Below are 23,366 nucleotides of genomic sequence, written 5' to 3' on the forward strand. Positions count from 1 at the left end.
CAAATTCCCCAATTACCTGCATTTTTACGAGGGAGTAGAGATCTGAGATCTGTGGAACCTTGAGTAACCATTTACGTCCACAACGCAGGAGGTTGTCTACTTGTACACGTGGTTCAAAGCAAGTATATTTAAGCCTTTAATCTTAGACTAAAGTGCTTTATTCATAAACAATACTAACCCAATCTTTTCAATCTTTTCTTCCAGGAGAAAGAACTCTCCACCACAGAAGTGATGTCCTAGAGACTGTGGTCCTTGTCAACCCTTCAGAAGACACAGTTGTATTAGAGGTAATGTGAACATGTTCTGACGTACAGAACCATGCTGCTTGTATTTACACTTGCATATCAGTAGTGTGACATATCCTTCTTTTTACTTCTTTTTAAAGGTACATTTCTGACTCGCACACGTGTCAATTACCATTTTGGAAATGTTCAATATGATGAAACGATCATTTTGCCAATGATTTCAAAGCAAAAATATATTCAATAGCCCAACCACCTAACCTACCTGAGTTGTTTTTTTAAATCTGTTTTTTTTTTCTTAAATGTTTGACTAAGCTATGGACTGAGAAGAACAATTTACAGTTGAAAAATAAAGTCAGCGATGTAATAGGGGACATGGTTTCAAAATTATTATATTTCTTTACTACAATATGTATTGGCCTATATGTTAGAACAAGAATACTAACATACATTTACATTTACATTTACATTTAGGTCATTTAGCAGACGCTTTTGTCCAAAGCGACTTACAATAAGTACATTGGTCAAAAGAAGGAAACAAAGAAACCACAACGTATCATTGCCGATAAAGTAAGAGCCAAACATAGAACAAGTGTTAGGTCCTCATCTGAGTAAACTAGTACTTCAAGAGCAACAGTGCTATGATCAGAGTGCTATAGGTAAGGGTTTTTTTTGGGGGGGGGGGTGTTAGTGGGTCATGCTATGTAGAGTCGAGGTGAAGTCTGAACAGGTGAGTCTTGAGCCTTTTTCGGAAGATGGCAAGTGACTCTGCTGTCCTGACTTTGGTCGGGAGTTCGTTCCACCACTGAGGCGCCAGAACAGAGAAGAGTCTGGACTTTGCTGAGCGACATTTGTTTGATTTCAGCGATGGTGGTACCAGCCGACCAGCTGAAGTGGAGGAGCGAAGTGCTCGCTTCGGGGCATGAGGTTTGACCAGTGTTTGAAGGTAGACAGGTGCCGTTCCATTGATGGCCCTGAAGGCCAGTGCCATCATCTTAAATTGGATGCGTGCTGCAACAGGGAGCCAGTGGAGATCACGGAGGAGGGGGGTCACATGGGAGAATTTGGGTAGATTGAAGATAAGGCGTGCTGCAGCGTTCTGGATACGCTGCAATGGTTTAATCGCAGAGGCCGGGAGTCCGGCCAGGAGGCCAAGAACATATAGGCCAAGAAAGTCAATTTCCATTAAACTTTGCTATATTTGGGGAATATGTTTATAGTCCTATTTTTCCATGCTAAAAACGTTTGCCAGATAAGTTACAGTCAAAACAAATGTTTGATTTAAAGGTCTGGTCTACGATTTGAAAGATTTGTCAATTGAGCCAAAATTCATCCAATAGTAGCCATGCGGTCCCCATTCATTGTCTATGTAAGAAGCCGTGCAACACGGTCGCGTCACGGCGAGTTTCAAGAGATGGCGCCGCCGCCTGCAAGCTCTCGAAAACCTTTTAAACTGACCGTTGTTGATCTTAAATGAAGACAGATTCAGCAACTGCATATTTCTCGCCTAAAATGTTTTCAGAAACTATTTTCTTAAAACAAGAGGGAGGTGGGAAGCTGCGAGGGGAGAAGGATACGAGCTCGGAGGAGCACAGAGGGGCCCTCAGTACATTAAATGAGACAGTATGACTGTTCTGTAGGTGCTACAGACGGATCAGATGCACAATAGAACATATTGTGATTAGAAGTGCAGCAAACTACCTCTTGAACATGATGGATATACTGTAGATGAATAAAAAAAGATGATCTTTGTGTCTTTTCAATTTTACTGTATTTTTATTAACCTTGACACAATTAAATGCCAGTGACGCAGGCATTTCTGTTTCTATCTTGACACTTTTGTCTCTCCTTTCACTGTCCTCTGTCTCTCACCCTCTCTCTCTTTCTCTATGTGTCCCAGATCCAGTCTCTAGTCACAGACTCAGCAGCACACAAGCTTCTGGTCTTGAGTGGACAGAGCTCAGATCACGGTAGCCTTCTTCTTCAAACTGGGGTTTTTACCTACCAGACCTTTTCACGTGTCTTTGCTGATCCTGGGGTGAGTCAAGTCTAATGTCCTCTAAATTAAAATTGTTTATTATAAAAGGATAGGTACATGCATTTTAGGAATGTATTGACCGCAAAGATAGAAGTCAGACCCCAGTTTCCTCACCTTTCAGTTAAATTGGTACATTTGTTGTCAATCATTATCATGGAAGAGAACGGCAACAAGTACTAGCCAATCACAGAAAGGTTAGACAGGACTGGACATTTAGAATTTCCAGGGTAGAGGCATTTAGCCAAAACTCTGAGGTTTAGATACTCTTTAAAATAATCTAACACATACCTTGACTCAAAGACTCGTCAACTTGACAATTATTCCCCCCCCAACTTCTTTTCAAGTCTACCGCATTTAGGCATTAGTTACTGACCGATGTGTCTGGGTGTGTCCCTTCTGCAGGTCAGTGAATTACTGGGCACAACAGCCCCCAAGCAGCAGGCTACACTTACTGTGTCCTGCCGCAGGGAGGTGGGCTGGAGTTCCCTGGGACAGCAGCAGACCCTGCGGGAGTTTCTGGAATACAAACTAAACCCTGAGTCTGTTCTTCCCAAGATGGAGGGCGTCACCGAGTTCACAGAGTACATCTCTGAGACTGTTGATGTCCCTTCACCTTTTGACCTCCTGGAGCCACCCACATCCGGAGGCTTCCTGAAACTGTCCAAACCATGTTGCTACATCTTTCCCGGTGGACGAGGAGACTCTGCTCTCTTTGCTGTGAATGGCTTCAACATCTTAGTTGATGGAGGCTCTGAACGAAAATCATGCTTCTGGAAGCTGGTTCGTCACTTGGACCGCATAGACTCAATTCTGCTCACACACATTGGTGCTGACAATCTCCCAGGTATCAATGGGCTGCTTCAGAGGAAAATAGCAGAACAGGAGGAGGAGCAGTCTCAAGACTCCACCAACTACAGCACCTGGATGAAGAACCTGATCTCTCCTGAACTAGGTGTGGTATTCTTCAACGTGCCAGAGAAGCTTCGTATGCCAGAATCTAATCTTAAAGTGAAACGTAGCATCGAGGAGGCCTCCCTGACTTTGCAGTACCTGAACAAACTAGGAATAAAATCTGAGCCGCTCTCTCGAGTGGTCAGCAACACAATCGAGCCCATGACCCTGTTCCACAAGATGGGAGTAGGCCGGTTAGACATGTATATTCTCAACCCTGTCAAAGACAGTAAAGAGATGCAGTTTTTAATGCAGAAGTGGGCTGGCAACAGCAAGGCCAAAACTGGTATTGTGCTGCCTAATGGGAAAGAAGGAGAAATATCTGTACCCTACCTGACATCAGTTACAGCCTTAGTTGTCTGGCTTCCTGCCAACCCTGCAGAAAAAATCATCAGAGTGCTGTTCCCTGGGAATGCACCACAAAACAAGATCCTAGAGGGGCTGGAAAAATTAAAGCACCTTGACTTCTTGCGCTATCCTGTAGCCACACAAAAGGATATTGCCTCCGGAGCTCCTCCCTCTGCCGTAAAACAAACCAAGTTAAAACAAAGAACAGACAGCAAAGAGAGTCTCAAGTCATCCCCAAAGACTACTACAAAAGCCTCAAAGAAAGAAAGTGAAGGACAAGATGATGTGTCAGCCGCCACTGAGGCAAAGAGTGACTCTGTCAAGGAAAATATATCAGAGAAAATAGAGGAGACAAAACCGACTAAAACTATAAAATCTAAAAGTGATGTGCCCGAAAAGAAAAAACTACTGAAAGAAAAGTCCTTAAAAAAGCACTCAAAGGAAAGGGTGTCAAAACTGGACGAGAAAAAGGACAAGGAAAAGAAAGAGATCAAGAAAGTAAAGAAAGATGTTTCTGCTAAAAAAGATGAAAAGAAAGATGCGAAATCCAAAGATGACAAAAAGAACGACACATCCAAACCAGAACTGAGAAAAATGACCAAACCTGACCTGAAACCGTTTACACCAGAGGTCAGAAAGACATTACACAAAGCTAAAGTGTCAAGTAAATCAAAGACTGGAAAAATCAAAGCACCAAAGGCTTTACCTGCTGAGCCGAAGCCAGAGGAGTCAAAACCTGAAACTATTCAACAAGAACCAATAGAGAATGGAGCTGTTGAGGGCACGTCTGTTCCCTCAACACCCGAAGACCTCACTAAGGATTTTGGAGATGTGAACAAAGTTGAAGCTGTTTCAGCAGAGAGCTGTGAACTGACAGCACAAAACCTTACCCAAGAGAAACAGGAAGCAGAAGAAACTATATCTGAAATTCCACCTGACGCAAAGTCTCCAGAAAAGGAAGCAGCAGCCCAAGAGGCGAAAACTCAAATCACAGACAAAGAGTTGACACAAGAGAGAGAAATTGAAGAGGCTCAAAAGTTTGAGGATGAAGGGGCAGCAATTCAAGATGAGGAAGATGAGGAAGAAGAGGCCCCAGCTGCTGAAAAGAAAAAAGAAGAGGAGGTCGAAGAAGATATGGGAATAGGTGAAGAGGAAGATGAAGCAAAATGGAAGGAGGAAAAGGACGATGGGCTCGAAAGGAAACATGAGTTAGAAGAAATGGAGAAATTAGAACATTTCTCACATGAGGTTGTGACAAAAGAGGAGCTTCAAAAGATTCCCTCTGCAGAGGAGGAGGAGGATGAGGAGGCACTGGAGAAAGCCGAACTCGAGGAGGTAGCAGATTTAGATGTAATAGCAGATGAAGAGATCAAACGTGAAGATGCAGTGGAAGAAGAAATGGTCACTGAAAGGAAAAACACAGAAATTCTGACTGCAGCTGAAGAAGAAGATGAAGAGGAGGAGGGCTACCTGTCACATGTTGGAGGGGCCACAGCTCCAATAACATCAGTAATTCAAGGAGCAGGTGCAGCTGAACCCATCTCCTACATCCACGACGAGACCATCCCCGGCTACTCTGAGACGGAACAGACCATTTCTGACGAGGAGATTCACGAGGAGGCCGAGGAGAGGATACCACACCTTCAGTATGACGTCGGTGCTTATGACGTCTCTGTTCCAGATCAGACCGAATCATTTGTAAACATTCACGGCATGAGGGAGATACAAGCTATGACCGAGAAAAGCTTTATCCCAGGCGTGCAGGAGCAGGTGTCAGTGTTCACCAACATCATCACTGCTCCTCTGGCAGAAGAGGAGCACGTGTCTTCTGCAACATCAATCACCGAGTATGACAAAGTGTCCTCGGTCCCTACATCTATCGCCGAAGACCAATCTGTGGCATCTTCTGCAGCACCTCCAGCTGAGGAACCACCCAAAAGTCCCGTTGCCCTGTCAAGTCCACCTGACGCCCCTCAAGGCAAAGAGCAACCACTCTCTGCAGGAACTATTTCACCACCTTCTTTAGAAGAAGACAAACAACCCAAGTCTCCATCTGATGACTTGCACCTTCCTGTTGCAGAAGTGAAGACGACGGTTAAAGCTGCTGAAGCTCACGATGAGGAAGAAGAGGAGGAAGAAGACCAAACTCCTAATATTGACATTTCGCTGGAGAAAATCCAAGAGGGCTATGCTTCATTACACTTATTACAGGGTAAAGAGACAAACATAGAAAAGATTGCTGGCTCTGTTCCACCATTATCTTTACAAGATACCAAACCAGTCCACCTACCAGTTGAAGAGGAAAATATAGGTGCTATTGCACCTAAAGATATTTCATCTGTTGTGCCTACTAGACCTTTTGGATCCGACTCAGTGACTTCAGAGAGTGAAGATCGTTGCTTCAGTCCAGATGACATCACTGTGAAAATGGCCTCCCCTCCACAGTCCGGACCACCGAGTGCAGCTCATTCTCCTCTTCGTCAGTCACCAGTGGAAGACAAGATGAAGGTTTTCCCTGATTTGGGAGAGCTCGTCGATGCTGACACAACAACTGATGCCAAAACTAAAAAGAAAGATGAAGCAGAAAATGAGACCCAAAAAGATATTGATAAACCGAAAGCAGATCAGCATGAAGTAGAAGTTTCAACATCTTTGGACGAACCACTTGAGAAAGACTTAAAAGAAGTTGCGGTGACGAAGGAGGTGAAAAAAGACACTTCAGTGTCAAAAGATGAAGACAAACAGGCAGAGATGACCCCTGTTGTTGCTGTGTCTTTAACGGAACTTCAGCCACCTGTGTCAGTGAAGGATTCCCTCATCTCATCTGGAGGAAATGATGAAGATGATGGACTCAAAGAGAAGGAACCTAAATTCCAGATTAAAGGTACATTTCCAGAGAGGGAGAGTCAATTTCTGGATGAGAAAGATGATGACGACGATCATGATGATAAATCTGCAGTTAAAACTGCTAAGGCGGAACAGAAGAAAGAAAAAGATGACAACGCCGATGTCATTCCAATTAAGGATGAACAAAAACTGAAATCAGTCATCCAGGAAGATGTTTCTGCTGTTATTTCCACCATGGATGAGAAAGTAGAGAAAGACACAATAAAGGCTGATACCTCTCATATTAAATCCATCGAAGAAGAGCAGACTGCAAAGGACATTTTCACTGCTGATATATACATTAAAGATGAAGAGAAAAAGCCTGAAAAGGAACAAATAAGGACTCCTGAAATCACAATTCCTGAAGATGCAGAGACGGAAATTGTTACTTCTGAGGCCAAACAAATAAAAGGCGAGGCTAAGGACACTGAGCCTAAAAAAGACGATGTGTCTGATAGTGAGATTTTGAAAGAGGAGGATAAGAAAGAGACAGATCATTCTGATATAACCCCTGTAAAGACTGAAGAGGTCGAAAAGGTCCTCACCAAAGACAAGATGGAGAAAGAGGTAAAGAGGGACGATGTGCCCATAATTGAGCCACCTAAATATGAAAAGAAGGAGGATACAGAAACATCTGATATCAAAGTGATCGATAAGAAAGAGGAAAAAGATATGGAAAAGGTAGATGCTTCTGCTGCTATGCCTTTTACAGATGAACAGAGCGAAAAGGATGAAAAGATGAGTGACATCACTGTTGCTAAACTCGCCAAAGAAGAAGAATTAATTAGTAAGGTTGGTGCGGCTACAGTTACCATGAAAGAAGAAAAGGGACAAGAGATTTGTAAAGACGCTGTCTTGCCCATTAGCGCCCACACGGTGAAGGAAAAGGATACACCATTGACTACAGATGAAATCCCTACTACCAAGCCAATCACAGAGCAGGAAAAAGATAAAGAGATCATTACAGATTATAGTTCAGACACCAAACATTCCACGGAGCAGGAAAAAGATATGCCAACAAGCAAGGATGATGCTTACATCCTCGTAACTACCACAGAAGAAGCAATGAAGAAAGATATAAGTAAAGATGATACTGGTGCGATAAAACTTACCAAGGCAGAGGAAAAAGATAAGGTGACAAGTATGGAAGATACTTCTCCTTCACCAACACTTGGAGAAGAAATGGAACAAGAGGAGAGTAAAGATGATACTGCTTCCATTACATTTACAAAGATGGAGGAAGAGCATGAAAAAGTACATAAAGATGATTTTGCTGCTGCATCAACTCAAGTAAAAGCAAAAGAGACACTTATGGATGACGTCAAATCAGTCTTGGAGGACGAAAAGGTGCAAGAAGCACACACATATAAAGATGCCACTCCTGTTGTCAAACCCGCCAAGTTGGAGGAAGAGGATGTAATGATGAGTGAAGATATTTCCGCCGTCAAATCATCCCAGGATGAATTTGTTGCGAAATCCACAGTGGAAGATAAAAAGGAGAAAGATATCAGTAAAGATATTTTAATGGTCAAAACAACGACAGAAGAAGAAACAGGGAAAGCAGAAGATAAGGAGGAAACTCCTGTGTCAATTCAAGATCATAGTGTTGTTATTAAACCAATCAAGGAAGAAGAAGACTTGAATGCAATTTCTGGTTTCAAACCTACCGAGGTGGAGGAAAACAAAGACACTGCTGGTGTAAAACCCCCTGCAGATGAGGAGAAGGTAGAGTTGAAATGTGATACATCTGATGTGAAACTTATCAAGGAGGAGGCAAAAGAAATCCCAAAGGATGAAAGTTGGGACAATGAAATTAAAGTTAAAGAGGATAACATGAAAATAGAGAAAGAAAAGATGTCTGATGTTGCATCCATTAAGGAGCAGAAGGATGACACACCTGTCAAAGGCAGGGAGGATGACAAAGATGTGGCAAAAATTGACATTTCTGACAAACCGTTACAAATGCAGGAGGTTAAAGAGCAGGAGAAGATTGATATCTCTGATCACAAACCGATTCTGGAGGAAATTAAGAATGAAGAGATTGTAAAAGATGACACAAAGAAGGAGAAAGAAACAGAATCCAGCGTAGAGCAACCCAAGGACGCAAAAGAGATATCTATAGTTGAAGCTATCAAGGTTGAAGACAAACAGGACAGTCATGAAACTGAATCCGTCAAACCAACATTCAGCACCAAAGATGATAAAAAAGAGGAAGATGATTATCCTCTTGAGTCTGAATCTAAGACTGATGATACAAAAGATCTAGATCTTCCGTTGGCTCAGTCTTTGGTAAAAGAGATAACTAAAAAGGATGATACTTGTGACGTCAGTGATAAGCATGAAGAAACATCTGATAAGCTTACTGGATCTCCGAAAGTGAAGGAAACTTCTGGCACTATACCAATAGAGATGCAACAAGACACTGCTGCAGCTACATCAAGCGAAGACATGCAGGATGATACTTGTCACATCAGTGATAAGCATGAAGAAACATCTGATAAGCTTACTGGATCTCTGAAAGTGAAGGAAACTTCTGGCACTATACCAATAGAGATGCAACAAGACACTGCTGCAGCTACATCAAGCGAAGACATGCAGGATGATACTTGTCACATCAGTGATAAGCATGAAGAAACATCTGATAAGCTTACTGGATCTCCGAAAGTGAAGGAAACTTCTGGCACTATACCAATAGAGATGCAACAAGACACTGCTGCAGCTACATCAAGCGAAGACATGCAACCTGTGAAAGAAGACATGTGTGTGTCTCCCAGCCACATCCAGGAGGACAAAAAAGAACAAGAAAAAGACACAAGTCAAGAAGAGAAGCTGGAGAAAGAAAAAGATGACACGCACGTTGCTGAACTGAGCAAAGAACAGAAAATGGAAAAAGAACAAGAAAAAGAATACACCTATGAGACTGACACCAAGGATGAAAAGATCATGACAGAAAAGTACGTCACTGACAAAAAGACAGATGAGATAACTGAGAAAGAACATGGTGATGCAGACCACACCAAAGAGGAGAAATGGGAGAGAGAGGAGTTGCAAGAGAAAGACCTGGACAAAGCCATTAAACAACCTGCATCGACAGCATCAGGAGAAGCAGCAATGGCATCCAAATCAGAATACAAACCACCATTTGTGGTTCAGTCTTCTGATGAAGACAGGGAAGATCAAGAAGAGGAGGAGGAGGAGGACATTTGTATGGGAGGAGCAGGCTCCAGACCTTTGTCAGTAGAGCCAAGAAAATCAGAACATGACATCTCGTCTGCAGGTCTGCCTTCATCCCAAAAAACACTGACAAGTGACCAAACTAAACCGCTGATATTGGAGCAGACTTCGATGATAATTCCAACACTTACAATGCAGGAGCCTTCTATTGATGGGGAGGGTAAAGAGTTTGACCAACAAGAATCCAGACTTGAAGCAGGCGAAGATCTTGTAAAAACAGAAGCCACATCTGCACCACTTGCCAAGCCAGAGCCCTCCTTTGATATCGCCACATCAAAAGAGGAGACGACTTCTACTCTCAAACAAGAAACCGCGTCTGATATCCCAGCAGCTAAAGAACAGATATCTGACTCGACTGAGAAGAAGCCTGTGTTGTCAACAGTATCGAGCACTGACAGTCAACCAAGGAGCTTTACACTCTCAAGCACTGACAGCCGGTCCAGTGTGGAGGAAACCCCACAAAAGGAGAAACAAGTATCGCCCCCGACAAAGCTGGATGAGAAAGCAGGAAAGGAAGCAGAGAGGGAGATGGAAGGAGAGCGAGAGGTGGCTTCTCCGGGATTATCACAGCCTTGTTCATATTTTATGTTAGATTCCGAGGATGCCAGTCACTCTGAAGATGTGAAATCAGACATTGCAAAAAAGACCTCAGAGAAGGAAACGATCAGTGTAGTCCTCGGGGACGGAAAACAAACATTTGGTGCATCCAAGTATGATCCATATGAAAAGCCCATCCCAAAGGATCACGATTTGGACTCTAGAGATGAAAGTGAGGAATCTTTAGGTTTCGATCACACGTCTGATATGGGTATCGATGATAACAGAAGAACAAGTCAGACAGAGGCTGGAGGAGCCATGTTCCTCCTGGCTGATCAGTACAAAGAGGAGCCTCTGTCTTTTAGTAGAGTCGACTACAGCCCGGTGTCCCTCACAGAAAGTGAAAGAAGCAGCCACAGTCAAAGTGCCTCGCCTAAATATGAAGACAGAGAGAAAGGCCAAGAGGAAGAGAGTGAGAGAGAAGAAAGACCAGATACACCTTATGTTGACAAGAGCTTTTCATCTGTAGACATGCAAGATAACAAAATGTCCCAGGGTGCTGAGGGTTATTCTTTCAGTCCCAAAGAGGATAAACCAGAGAAATCAGAGAAAGAGAAAGAGGACATGAAGGAAAGTGCTGTTGCAGCAGCTTTTCAAACAGGGTCGACAGAAGAAAGTGATACCGTTTCTACAAGTGCTGCTGTTCAATCAGCAGGTGTGTCATTAAGACAAGAAACAGCCTCTCCATCATGGAGTCAATCCGATCTTGGTGCCCAAGTTTCAGCTACCCCCGTAGCTTTTGGTGAATTCACAGAAAAGAGAATAACAGAAAAAGAGAAAGAAAAATCTGCGGAGTCGCTCAAAGACAAAATGGAGTCATCTGATCATGAAAGAGACGGATCTCCATCTGGACGGCATTCACCTGCAGAAAAAGACATTTTACCTCAACAAGCATCACCTTTAGAGAAGGAAGAAACTTCAAGTGAATCTAGGACTGCATCTGCTGCTACATTTTCAGGACATGAAATCGACGACAATGTTTTAGCATTTGATAATAGTCAAATTAGCAGCTCTGCCTCCTGTAAATCCATGTTAGACTTTTCTGATGGAAAAGAGAGCCTGATAGATAAAAGATTACTTGTAGAAGGAGAAGATTTCAATGTCGATGATGATGATGATGATGAAGATGAAGATGAGGAGGGGGAGGAAGAAGAAGATGAGGATTTGAGTGATGTAGATATTGAAAAGGGTGCCAGAGAACAGTCTGAAAAAGAAATGTGCAGACGTAGCTCTGGCGACAGTGCTTCATTAGCAGAGGTAGAGGATTCAAACAAAAAGTCTCAGTTGCCTGAAACAAGCTTCCTTAAAGAAGAAACAGTCTATAAAACAACACCTGATGGTGCCTCTGCTTCAGACAAGCAGGACACAACAAAACCACTCAAAGTAGATGATACAGCCACATCCAAACTTCCAGACACAAAGAGTGAAGAAGGAGGTAAACCAATTCCGTCACCAGACCCAAGTGCTTGCAGAATGGACGAAAGCAGTTTTGTTACATCAGGTTCCCCAAAACTTCCTGAAACAAAGAAAGCAGAGGATGCAGACAAAACACATTTGTCTCCTGAACCAACCACAATGAGAAGGTTGTCTTCGGCAGAGGATTTTACTTCTTATGAAGTACTAGAGTCCAAAAAAGGAGGTGATAATGAAGTTTCCCCGCCACCAAACTTATTGAAAAAGGAAACTTGTCAACAAACATCCACAAGCAGCTTAACAGGCATCTTATTGCCTCCTGACCATTCAGAGTCCATGTCAAAGACTGCATCTTCTCCCTCCCCTCCCCGAAGAGGTAGCTATGCTGACATCGGACTGAGTAGGCCTGGAGGTTTTTCTGAGGAGAGTCAAGTAGGCTTGAAGGAAGATGAGAAAGAAACCGTTCTGCCCTCATATGCCTCCCACCTATCCAAGCTAAGTGATGATAAATATTACACCCAACAAGATGTCCAAGAAGAAAGTGCAGATCAGAGGCAGACCCTAGAAATCACCACAAAACATGAGGAAACTGTATCATCACCTTGCACATACACCACATTAACATACTCTACTTCAACATACTCATCTACATCATACAGTTACTCATCCTCCGCCTCAACTTCTACACCTTTGAACCAACAATTTGAAAACAAAGCCAAAACTTTCACCACAATACCAAGCTCTGCGGTGCCTCTAGCCAAAGAGGAGTCATCCTCCAGGGCAGAGCCTCAAAGCTCCTGCTTTGGAGGATTTCAGAGAGACGAGTACATGGAGGTTATGATGAAACCTGCAATGAGGGTGTCTTTACCCAGTCAGTTTGGTGAGACCAGACCATCGTCTACCATTGCCAAACAGACTGAGGATCAAAGTGGTTCAGCAAAGCCTGAAACTGAATCAAAGTCAAGCACTGATGGCTTTTATATGCTAGAAACTAAGATGACAACATCCTCCGCAGAACCTTCATTACAAAGTGTTGAACCTGTAAAGGTGTCAGAGAGTTTATCCACATCAGAGGCTCACTTTGATGTCTCTCCCTTGCAAAGGGCAGAGTCCTCTGACAAGATGTCCCAAGAGTCGTCAGAAGATGAGGAGCCTGTTACACTTGAAATGGAGGACAGCACCATACCATGTCATATTGAATGTGAAAAAATCATAATGGCTGAGCAAAAGGAGAGTTTTTCATCAATAACTGAGACATATGTGGTAGAAAGTACCACACAGTCCACAGAGATGAAGACTGTCACCACCACCTCTACTACTATTGTGTCTAAACCTGACATGATGATGGAAACAACTCAACAGACAGCCTCACTTACTTCACTCATTGACAGTGGAGTAGGAACCACATGTGCCACAACAGACAAGTCCAAAACAGAGGAAGATAAGGAGACAAAAGAGAAAACACCAGAGGTAAAAGCACCTTTGAAGGAAGATGTGAAAGTGTCCGAAAAAGATGAAAAGACAGAGAGTGCTAAAGACAGTGATGTCAAACAGAAAATAGAGGAAACGAAAATGGAGGAAAAGTCAGGTAAAGACAGCACAGAGGAGAAGAAGGCAACAGGTGATATAAAGATGTCTGAAAAAGCAGAATATAGTAAGAAAGGAGAGGCAGAAAGAGTAGAGAAGAAAAGTTTGTTGGAGAAGCCAACAGAGAGATTAGAGGTCAGGAGAAGGAGCAGTATATCTGATTGGGAGCTACTTCAGAGGCCTGAGGACTGCCCAAGTGTCCCTCCTCCAGGTTATGGGGATGATGACGAAGAGGAAGAGGAAGCAATGGAAGCGCTGGAATGGATAACCAGTGTCCACAGTTCCTCTTTGACCTCCTCAAAAGACACCTTCCACACTGAAACGTCTAGCAAAGGAGCCGTGAGGGCTGATCGTCCCTCTGACTTGGACACCGGGGCCACCTCTTCCTCTGCAAGCTACTCTTCCTGCGAATACAAACATCGCAAAGGAGAACTTTCTCCATCATTCATCAACCCAAGCCCTCATCAGCTCTCCAGTGATGAGGGCGAGGGCGATGAGGAGAGCCGCAGTGACCACTCCCAGGAAGGGGACGAGGACGATCAGGAGCAACACTCTGTGAAAAGGAGGTCGCACAAGCAGAGGTGCCACCACTCTCAGAGTTCCCCTGGAGACACTGGACAGGGGTCACACCAGCTGCCTAGCACCATGTCATCTGGTCTGGCTGTGACATTAGCTGGAGAGGAAACACCTCCAACATCAGTGAGCGAGTCGTTGCCGTCACAGTCCGATTCCGACGTCCCTCCAGAAACCGAGGAGTGTCCATCGATAACAGCTGAAGGAAATTTGGATTCGGACGAAGACGCTGAACATCTGCCAGTGGACAAATTATCTGGAGCTGGGGGGGCTCACCGTCCTTCCTCACCAAAGTCAGCTGAGAAGACTCACGATCCCCCTCCCACCCCGATGAAGGACCCTCATCCCCACCCTCCGCACCCAGATGTGTGCATGGTAGATCCAGAGGCTCTTCTCAATGACCACAGCATCACAGAGAAACTTCTTAAAAAGGAGCACAAAACCACAAAGGGCCTTAGAAGGGGCAAACCTAAGTCGGCCTCCCCCGCTCGTAAGGGAGAAGTCAGGAAGAGGTCCTCTACCCCAGTGAAGCAGACCTCCAAGGACTCTGCCTCACCTCGATCAGCCTCCCTCAGGAGGAAGGACACAGACAGAAGCTCCAGACTGATCAAGATGTCTGAGACTCAAGGCTCCAGGAGTGAGATCCTCAACCCCGGGAAAGGCTTGGTCAATGGTGTCAAGAGTAGTTCAGGTGTGTTAACATCTTCACATTGTGCAATATAACATGAAGCTACCTTCATCATGCTTCCTGGGTTGATTGAAACTGCTATAAAAAGGCAAAAAAAGACAAAAAGGATTTTTATTTCCTGAGCCAGAAGTCATATTTGAGATATTGATGATACTTGATATTGGTATTGACTTTTTAACGTTAAAAATGTTGTTAGAAGTCGATGTTTAAGACCCAATGATCCAATTGAATTTCACCAATTAACCACATTGAAATGCTTATAAATAAGCAATACAAATGCAGTGTAAACAGTTACGTAGTGTTTTTGTTTTTTTTAAATCACATCAAATCACAACATGATTATTTTGGTTCAAACATGTAACAATGTCCACTTATTGCTCTTCATCATTGATAATACATTACAATCATATTTTTCAGAATAATTGATTTGGATAGATAAATAGTGAACAGAATGTAATTTGATCAGTTGAGGAAAAAGTTGGTCTTTCCAACTGTAGTGCAGTTGCCCTGTAATTATTATTGCCCTGTAATGCTATTCTGTAACTTTTCTGACCTCCAGCTAACAACGCCCAGAAAACTAGCTCGACAGTACCTCCGGGACCACCTGTTTATGTCGACCTGGCCTATGTGCCCAACCACTGCAGTGCCAAGAACGTGGACCAGGAATTCTTCAAGAGAGTGCGAGCTTCGTACTATGTGGTGAGCGGGAACGACCCAGGTAGCGGAGAGCCCAGCCGTGGAGTCCTGGACGCCCTACTGGAGGGAAAAGCTCAGTGGGGCTCCAATTTACAGGTATTTACCTTCATCAGGCTGTCTGTGCCTCCATTTCTATCCTCTGCATTTAAGTGTGTCCACTTGGGCTGAGTATTGTAAAACCGTAGTATAGTATGTCGTGAAAATATCTTACAAATGTCATAGCAAGTATGTTGTGAAAAAGTTAATGAAAAAAGTCAAAATATACTATGTCAAGAAATTTCACAAAAGTGGCACGATATAAATACAAATCTCATAAAAAATTCAACGTATAATATGTTGTGAAAAATCTCACAAATCTTTCAAAAATAGTGCGTTATGAAAAATGTCATAAATGTCATGAAAATAGTCATAGTATGTTGTGAAAAATGACATTTAAAATACAATAAAATAATAATATTATAGTATGTAGTCTTAAAACAAATATACATTGTTTTATATATAATCATTATATAGTATGTCAGAAATGTAATTTAAAAGAAATACTATAGTAAGTCGTCAAAAATGTTTTTACAAAAGTGAAAGTATAGTATGTTGTGAAAAATGTCATGTTTTCATTTGTGTTACCGGTTATCTTTTTCCCATCATTTCCTCCCTACTATCTCCCTCCTCATTTTGTTTCCCTGTGTCCCCATCAGGTGACTCTGATCCCGACCCATGACACGGAGGTGACCCGGGACTGGTACCAGCAGACCCACGAGCGGCAGCAGGACCTGAACATCATGGTTCTGGCCTCCAGCAGCACCGTTGTCATGCAGGACGAGTCTTTCCCTGCCTGCAAGATTGAGTTCTGAGCTTCATGAGCCCTACTGTGCTCCCCATCCCTCCCCCCCCCTCCCTGTCATCTGTTCTCACTCGAGGTATAGCGAGGACGAACGGCACTCTGCTTCTTCAAAGCTTCTCGCTCTCATGGTACTAGTCTCAAAAGCATTTGCTGAGCCCTCTATAGGCTACACTAGATTCTGTTGGTTGAAATCAAAGTCAAAACTCTGTCTGGGTTCATGCTCTCTGTGATAGTGGGGTTAACAGCAAATAATGACTACTTTTATATTTCCTTCTGTGAGTTAACTGTCTGCTCAAACACATCGCTTATACTAGCGCTAACGTCGTTAAGAAAAAAAATGTCAGTAACATCATCTGGCTTTGTTTGCCTCATATGAAACAGACAAATAGACATAATTATCCCACAAATACATACATAATGCCACAGATGAGTAAAGTGTAGTTCGTAAATTGTTCAGCGCAATCACAATTAACAATGAAACGTAAAACTTGCACGTGGCAAATCTCTCATCCAAAGTGCCAAAACAGTGTTAAAACAGAAATTCTTATTAGTTAACTTCTCCAAAAACATCTCCTAAATTTAAATCAGTGATCAATTAGAAGAATATATGCAGTGTTTTTACAACAGTAGACAATGTATTGGTTATTTACCACCTGTGCTCATCATCATTGGCAATTCTGGTCACACTACAGTAGCTTTTGCTTTAACTCAATAATGACATAAATTGATGTTGTGTAAAAGAAAAAAAAAAGAAAAAAGAAAAAAACAAGTTTCTTCTCGTCATTTGTGGTGAAGTTTTAGGAGGTGCCTGAAGTTGCTGGTGCATGATGCTTACGTTTTAGCTCAGACTATTTCAGAACTGCATAGGGTTAATCCTTTCTTTAGCCAGCCTTCGAGTGTGGAATGCAGTATAGTGTAGATAGGTCACTACACTGTTTGGCTGTCTATGCTTGATGAATTTAGTTGGCGCCGGGCAAAAGGATGATATTTGTAAAATAATCACATCTCTGCCGGGGCGTAATGGTTCCTCTTCAAGTCTTTATCATGCTCTTCGTTGGTTGTATGTACTCCAGTATACATATAGGGTAAATGTTTCTATCTCAATACAGAGGTTATGTTAAATAAATTATATATTTTGTGATGATGCAAAAATTATGGGGGAATGCAGTGTTTTTTGATCATGCATTTGAGAAGAAGGTTTAATTAACATTATCCGTCATTTCCTCCTGTTCAGCTACATTTTAACAGTCTCTGTCAATATCACAAGGCGATGGGGGAAAAAACAAACAAGCAGTGACTTTCGACAAATGTAGCAATTGAAGCTTGTCTGCTAGTCCCTTCAGAGAGAGCGTTACATCAGTGGGGGACTGCAATATTTGTATTTATTATTGGGGTTATTTTTCAGGAAAAACGTGAGGGTGTTACCGGAGGCTTCTTTCATGTGCCTTTAGCTTGTGGTCTTGGAGAGAGGGAGTTATTTTATGGACATGTCAGCCATTTTGAAGCAGAATCAGTTAACCAGAAAAGAGAAGTTAACAACTTTGAAATAGAAGACCAATCAGTTCGTACAGTACACGCACAACCATATCCACACACTGAATTAGTACACTAAATAACTTTGGAGCTCTGCTATCCAATTAATCAATTCCACATTCTGAAATGTCACTTTCAAACAAATATGAATGTATTTGAGCAAAAAAAATTGCACCAAATAGGAATGTACTTTTCTGAGAGTTTAGAAGTCAGTTTGTTTGTAGTTGAAGCCGTGGAGAGTGAGTGTGGTAGCAGAAAATACGTTTTCCTTGTATAATAAAATAATGTACTGAACGTTTGCCAAACTGAGCTTGCTGACAACACCTTAGTTTTGAAGCAAATACCTAATATTAATCCCAGAGTAATATTTATAGAATGAGCATGAATGATTATGATTGTACTGGATGCAAATATAAAAGAAGGAATGTCTCTGAAGTCGTTTTTTCTGTGTGTAGCCGTTTATATATATCGCAGCACGGTTCGTTTTGGACAGTGATGTGGCGAATGATTTTTCTCTGAGTTCACCATGAAAGGTCTTTCTGCTTGGATATGGCAAGTCGCTCATATGCTTAGACTGAATTTAACATTTAGGTTGTATTTCTTTATTTATATCTGAAAACAAAATAGCATTTGCAACTAATTCTGGTTTAATTTCCTCTAAATGTGTACTGAGAAGCAAATCCTTTCTTAATTACATTTGTTTTCTTCATTTTTGTTTGCTTCGTGAGGACTGGGGATGGGCCAGGCTGAGTGATTGAGGAGGGGAGGCTTGGGTTTCCAGATAGGACTGTTGTTTGAGCGATGATGTTGAGAACGATTGTCAGGAAGTAAAAGCAGTTCACACAATCATTTACCTCCATCCGATTCAAAATATGGAACAAATTTCACAGAAGGCTAGAGCATGTTGTCAGCTGGTGCTCGCCAGGGATCAGTGCCATTTCCTTTCCTTGTAAGACTCACGCTCATACTACCTCATACCTCTTCCAAAACCTCTATGTTCTTTGCTCAGCCTGGCCTCCTGTAACATTATACATGTCCATTATGCATTGTGTAAGCCTTGATATGCATATCATGCTTGTGATGATTCAGAGGCAGACTGCTTCTTTTTTTTAATCCCAGTGGGGAGAATCTTTGATGTAGATTATATTTTAAAAAGCTGGGCACGCACAAGTACACACCCTCTTCTGGAGAGAGTTGTTTAGCTGAAGGGCACATTAAGAACCTTCTCTGTCCCCTCAGTCTGCACACTGAGGGGACAAGCGAAGGGTCAAAATAACTCCCTTGAAACCAACCAACAAGTCTTTTTCAACCCCACTTCGATGCCCTCTGGAAATGTGTCCAAAAAGCCAGAAAGAAGCTATGGGAAGAAGTATGGGTCAGATTTTGTGGATGGTCTGATATGTTATACTGTCTTTGAATGAGGTTTTTAAGTTGGCAGAGTCCAAATACCCAACCTTGAGATTTTCAAGGCATCAGTCAAACGCTGTGAATCATTCAATACTGAACTGTATGATTATACAAAGCTGAATGCACTATAGAGGTGATCTATTTTTCTGAATGTAGAGTCGGTACTACCTATACAAATGCTGCTGGATCCAAACAATAGAGAAATAAAGAAATAAAAACAAAACAACCACTCACGCGAGCCTGGAAGGAAATACTTTTAGGGAGCACAGAATGAGAGCAGATACTGTTTGATAAAAAAAATAAAATAAAAAGTTCTGGTGCAGAGAAGGAAAGTTTGATTGTGAGTGAAAGCAACTGAGATTCAGTAGTAAACAATAAAAATTAACACAGAAACAGCACTAACTGCAGCTGCAACTTTATTCTTTTTCCTGATGATGACTTGAAACACATGCAGATTCAAAAACCATCAATGAAATTGAACAAACGCTACATGTACATGTATGTACTGTGCACAGATTTGTACATATCGCTCTGGAGAGAAACAAATCTGAAAGATATAACAACCTATCCTTCTTTTGATACCTGTTCATTTTGGGCAGTTTTTAGTGAAGTGTGATAAAAACGACTTACTTCTCCTCGAAACAGGAAAACTACACAAACAGTGACAAGACACAGAATGAAAGAAATCTGAAGGAAAAGCATCTTTCAGTTCAAATTCATTGTCATACCTGCATTGAAATGAAGATATCATTTGATCACAATATGGTGTCATCTTTCCATCTAATCTCTCTGCATGTGATTTATTAAGTTATACTCCTGAATGTAATTGTTTAACATGGAAATAATAATAAAATAATAAAATGCAGTGCTATTTTAAAGAGGTATATTTAAAAAAAAAAAAAGAAGCTAATTGTCTTGGTACTGAAATGACCTACAGTAATATACTACTGGGCTGTGCTTTTATTGTTTGCCCTATTAACATGTTGTTAAGAAGACACTGTATTGGTAATTCTGTTTGATTCTATTTCATTTTTTTGCATTGTATTAATCTTAGTTATGTTTTTCTTCCTCAGCGCAATACTCAATATCTCTCTGTCTCTTTAAATCTAACTGGTAAAATTAGAACTACTGCAGATTCATTGTAAAAGGGAAACAGCCTGGTGATCATCAATAAAAGTACATTTAAATCAAATGTGTGACTCTTTACGTGTCATTTTATAAATACAGAGTGTTTGTAACTAAGTATATCTCTTCAAATTGTGTCATCTAAAATTAAGTGTGACTAAAGGTTTGCTACAGATTTGCTAGCAGCTCTTTGAGGCACACAGCTTTAAGCTAAATGCTAACATGCTGATGATTTGCAAGTAGAATGCTAACCATGTTACACACACACACACACACACACACACACTACAATAGGCCTTTCCGTAATTTATATGTCATACAACATTTAAAACATGGTAGAAAGAGAAGTTATTATAGAAAAGACAAATTGTTATAACTTCCACTGAGTGTCTCCAAGATAGCGTTCCTGACAGTTTCTGCCATCTAAAAAGGAAAATGTACAGCAGAAACATTTTTGCAAAACTTTGAAATACTTACCTGAAAGTCCTGAGATCTCTGCATATTACACAACGCCAACAAGAAAGTGTTTTTGTGAATCAACACAATGAGCAGTAAGTCTGTAATACAACATGTGGAAAGGAAGTGAGTTGTTGTCTTTAGTGTTGGAGACAAAAGGTCAGCTAATTGATTGGCTTTGATTTGTCAGGTGGAAAGACGAAGTTAAGCTTAGCAGAACTGCTGAATTCTCACTCTCCGCTTGTCAAAATAACTTAGAAGCTTTCCATTTGAAACCTATGGATCTCTCACTGAGCAGCGAGAGAAACAGGGCAACTCAATAACCTCACTCCCTGAGGGATGGGGATTGGACGATCAATCTGGGCTCCAAAATCAACCGTGCAGGATCCACGCCTACGCCTGATCATGTAACACACTCTGCATTCATTACAGCCGGTGATGAATGGCCTCGAATTTATCTTTGTCGCTCATTTAATTTCTCCACAGCAGTAAAGTGTCGACCTCCATGTTGCTTTTCTTTCTGCACTCAGGAAGGAAAAGAAAAAAGAAAAGTGAAACAACATTGACCTTTACTGCAGTATTATATGCAATTTGTAACGTTTCAGGTGCAGAGCCCAGACATCGGCTGCCACGTCGGCAAGCAAATCTCCCCTCCCTCCTCCAGGTTCCCACGATGGAGCATTTTGACTTTAAGAGGGTTATGGGTGATTTGGGCATGTGGTGTGGGCGTGTACTCATCGGTCTAACTCTTACTCCTGTCTGGTTTTCGGATGGAGACTCGATGAGGGTAATTTTCTCTTCAGCAAAGCTAATTCTTACTCTCCTCTCATCTTTCCCTCCCACTTCTCTCTTTCCATTTCCATTTTCATTTCAGGTGTAAAAGCTAACGGTATATACATGTAAAATAAATAAAAAGCCTAAAAGGGAATCTTAGAGCAGGTTATATTTATAGACCACAGTCGAGCTGATCTTTCGATCTCTTACCCTTTATCTCTGAAAAGAGAGTCCTGGCCAAGACAGTAGCATACAATGTTTCACATAAAGGACATCAGGAAAAGTGCATCTAATGTATTTTTAATAGAATATTTGCCCTGGCTGGTTCATAGAGGAAGTGAGGACTTTGACCACCACAAAGAGAGGTTCAAAACCATGAAGGTATGACTCAGCAGTGTCATTTTCTGTGGGTCCAAAATACACTAACACCTTTTATGACATTGAAGGGGTTGTTTGATTATTTAATGCTGCAATTTATTTTTTGGTGAACCCACTTTCCCTCAGCCACTACTTTACTATTACTCTTCTCTGTCTCTGTCTATCATTGTTTTTTTTATTGTACTTTTAATTGCAGGAACTCTGGTCCTTAAAGGTTGTATCAGCGATTCTGGTTGCCCTCACTTCCGTTGCGAGATCCAAAACAAACAGAGCCAGCTAGCCCCTCCCTCCTGTGTTTTGAAAATGATCATGGACGCGCATTTTCATGAACGTGCCACCCACCCCTTGTCTGTGATTGGTTGGAACACTGTTTATTTTGCTTTTGAGGTGTTGGTAGTACCATTTGTTTTTGTGTGCGATCTCGGAGCCTAGGCTGCCTAGAGAGACGTTTTTTTTTTGACGGGCTGCTTATGGGGCGGGCAGCTAGCGGATCGTGAGGTAAAAACAGATGAATGTGACCATTTATGTTTCGGCCCAGAATCGCTGATACAACCTTTAACTAAAAAGCTTTAGTAAAAATTCTGGCACCAAATTGTGACATTGTCCGGTGTTTAACCCCTTTGTCTCTGCATATATATAGCTTTTTTTTGTTTAAGTAATATTTTGGGCCGTTTTTGCCTTTAATTGATTTATTATATATATTGATACCAAACCTCATTTATCTAAAAGAGCTGTTGTTATCTAACAGTGTTGTTTGTGGCACAGTTTCTCAAAAATGTTATATTTACAGTTCATCTGTCATATCGTCATTCGGATTTTCTACTTTATTTCTATTGCATGTGTGTCCATCCTGGAAGAGAGGACGTTTTTCTTTATCCATAACCTTCCAAACCAAGGTTTTAAGGACATAAACTGTCATATTTGGGTCTGAATGTGAAATCCTTGAGGGAAAATTGTGATTTGTGATATTGGACTATGACATTTAGTTGACTTCTTCAAAAATGTACTGAACGTTATAGTGATTCATGACAGTCACTTAACACCAGGAGCTGCTGACTGAGAGCACAGCTGCAAAACACAGTAAGCAACTTCCTCATTAGCTTATTAAAAAAGAGCAAACGTCACAGAAACAATCGTGATATCCTTTTTGGGCAGGGTTGTTAGACTGGGTGGGAAGGAAAGGTGGGTGTATTAGGCCAAGGATGCAGCGTTAACAAGCCTTGAACACATGGTTTAAACATTGTTGTAATGTTACATTACGTGCTGATATATGCTTATTATTACTATGAACTCAACTGAAAAAAAATACGTAACTATTCCTCTAGCAGGTAGCTTGCTCATTAGCAAACACTAAATAAGCAACCTAGGACTTTTGCCAACTATTAACATGACTTTGTGCCAAGTGGCACTTTGTTTTTGTTTGCATCGGTAATCTTGGAGGCAAACATCATACAAACCTACAATAAAAACAATAATAATCTCTCAAACTAAACTTTTTAGCTCACTGTATAATTATTAGTTTTAACTATTTAGGCTTTTGACAAATCCCTGTGTTTTATCAAACGCTTTTTCACTTACAGTCGGAAACATATGGGCTGG

The 23,366-nt window shown here is 41.6% G+C and overlaps 1 protein-coding gene across 1 annotated transcript in view; it reads left to right on the plus strand.

The window, feature by feature from the left end:
• map1ab (microtubule-associated protein 1Ab) overlaps window positions 1–20,226 on the plus strand; it is a 66,688-nt gene extending 46,462 nt beyond the window's left edge. Inside the window, exons 3-7 of the mRNA XM_084017916.1 lie at window positions 205–287; window positions 2,143–2,280; window positions 2,683–14,560; window positions 15,117–15,349; window positions 15,949–20,226. Coding sequence (XP_083874042.1) covers window positions 205–287; window positions 2,143–2,280; window positions 2,683–14,560; window positions 15,117–15,349; window positions 15,949–16,104 — 12,488 coding nt within the window. The 3' untranslated portion in view covers window positions 16,105–20,226. The remainder of the gene's footprint in view (window positions 1–204; window positions 288–2,142; window positions 2,281–2,682; window positions 14,561–15,116; window positions 15,350–15,948) is intronic.
• The last annotated feature ends 3,140 nt before the right edge of the window (window positions 20,227–23,366 follow it).

This window comes from Eutrigla gurnardus (genome assembly GCF_963514095.1).
Source record: "Eutrigla gurnardus genome assembly, chromosome: 9".
NCBI classification, from domain to species: domain Eukaryota; kingdom Metazoa; phylum Chordata; class Actinopteri; order Perciformes; family Triglidae; genus Eutrigla; species Eutrigla gurnardus.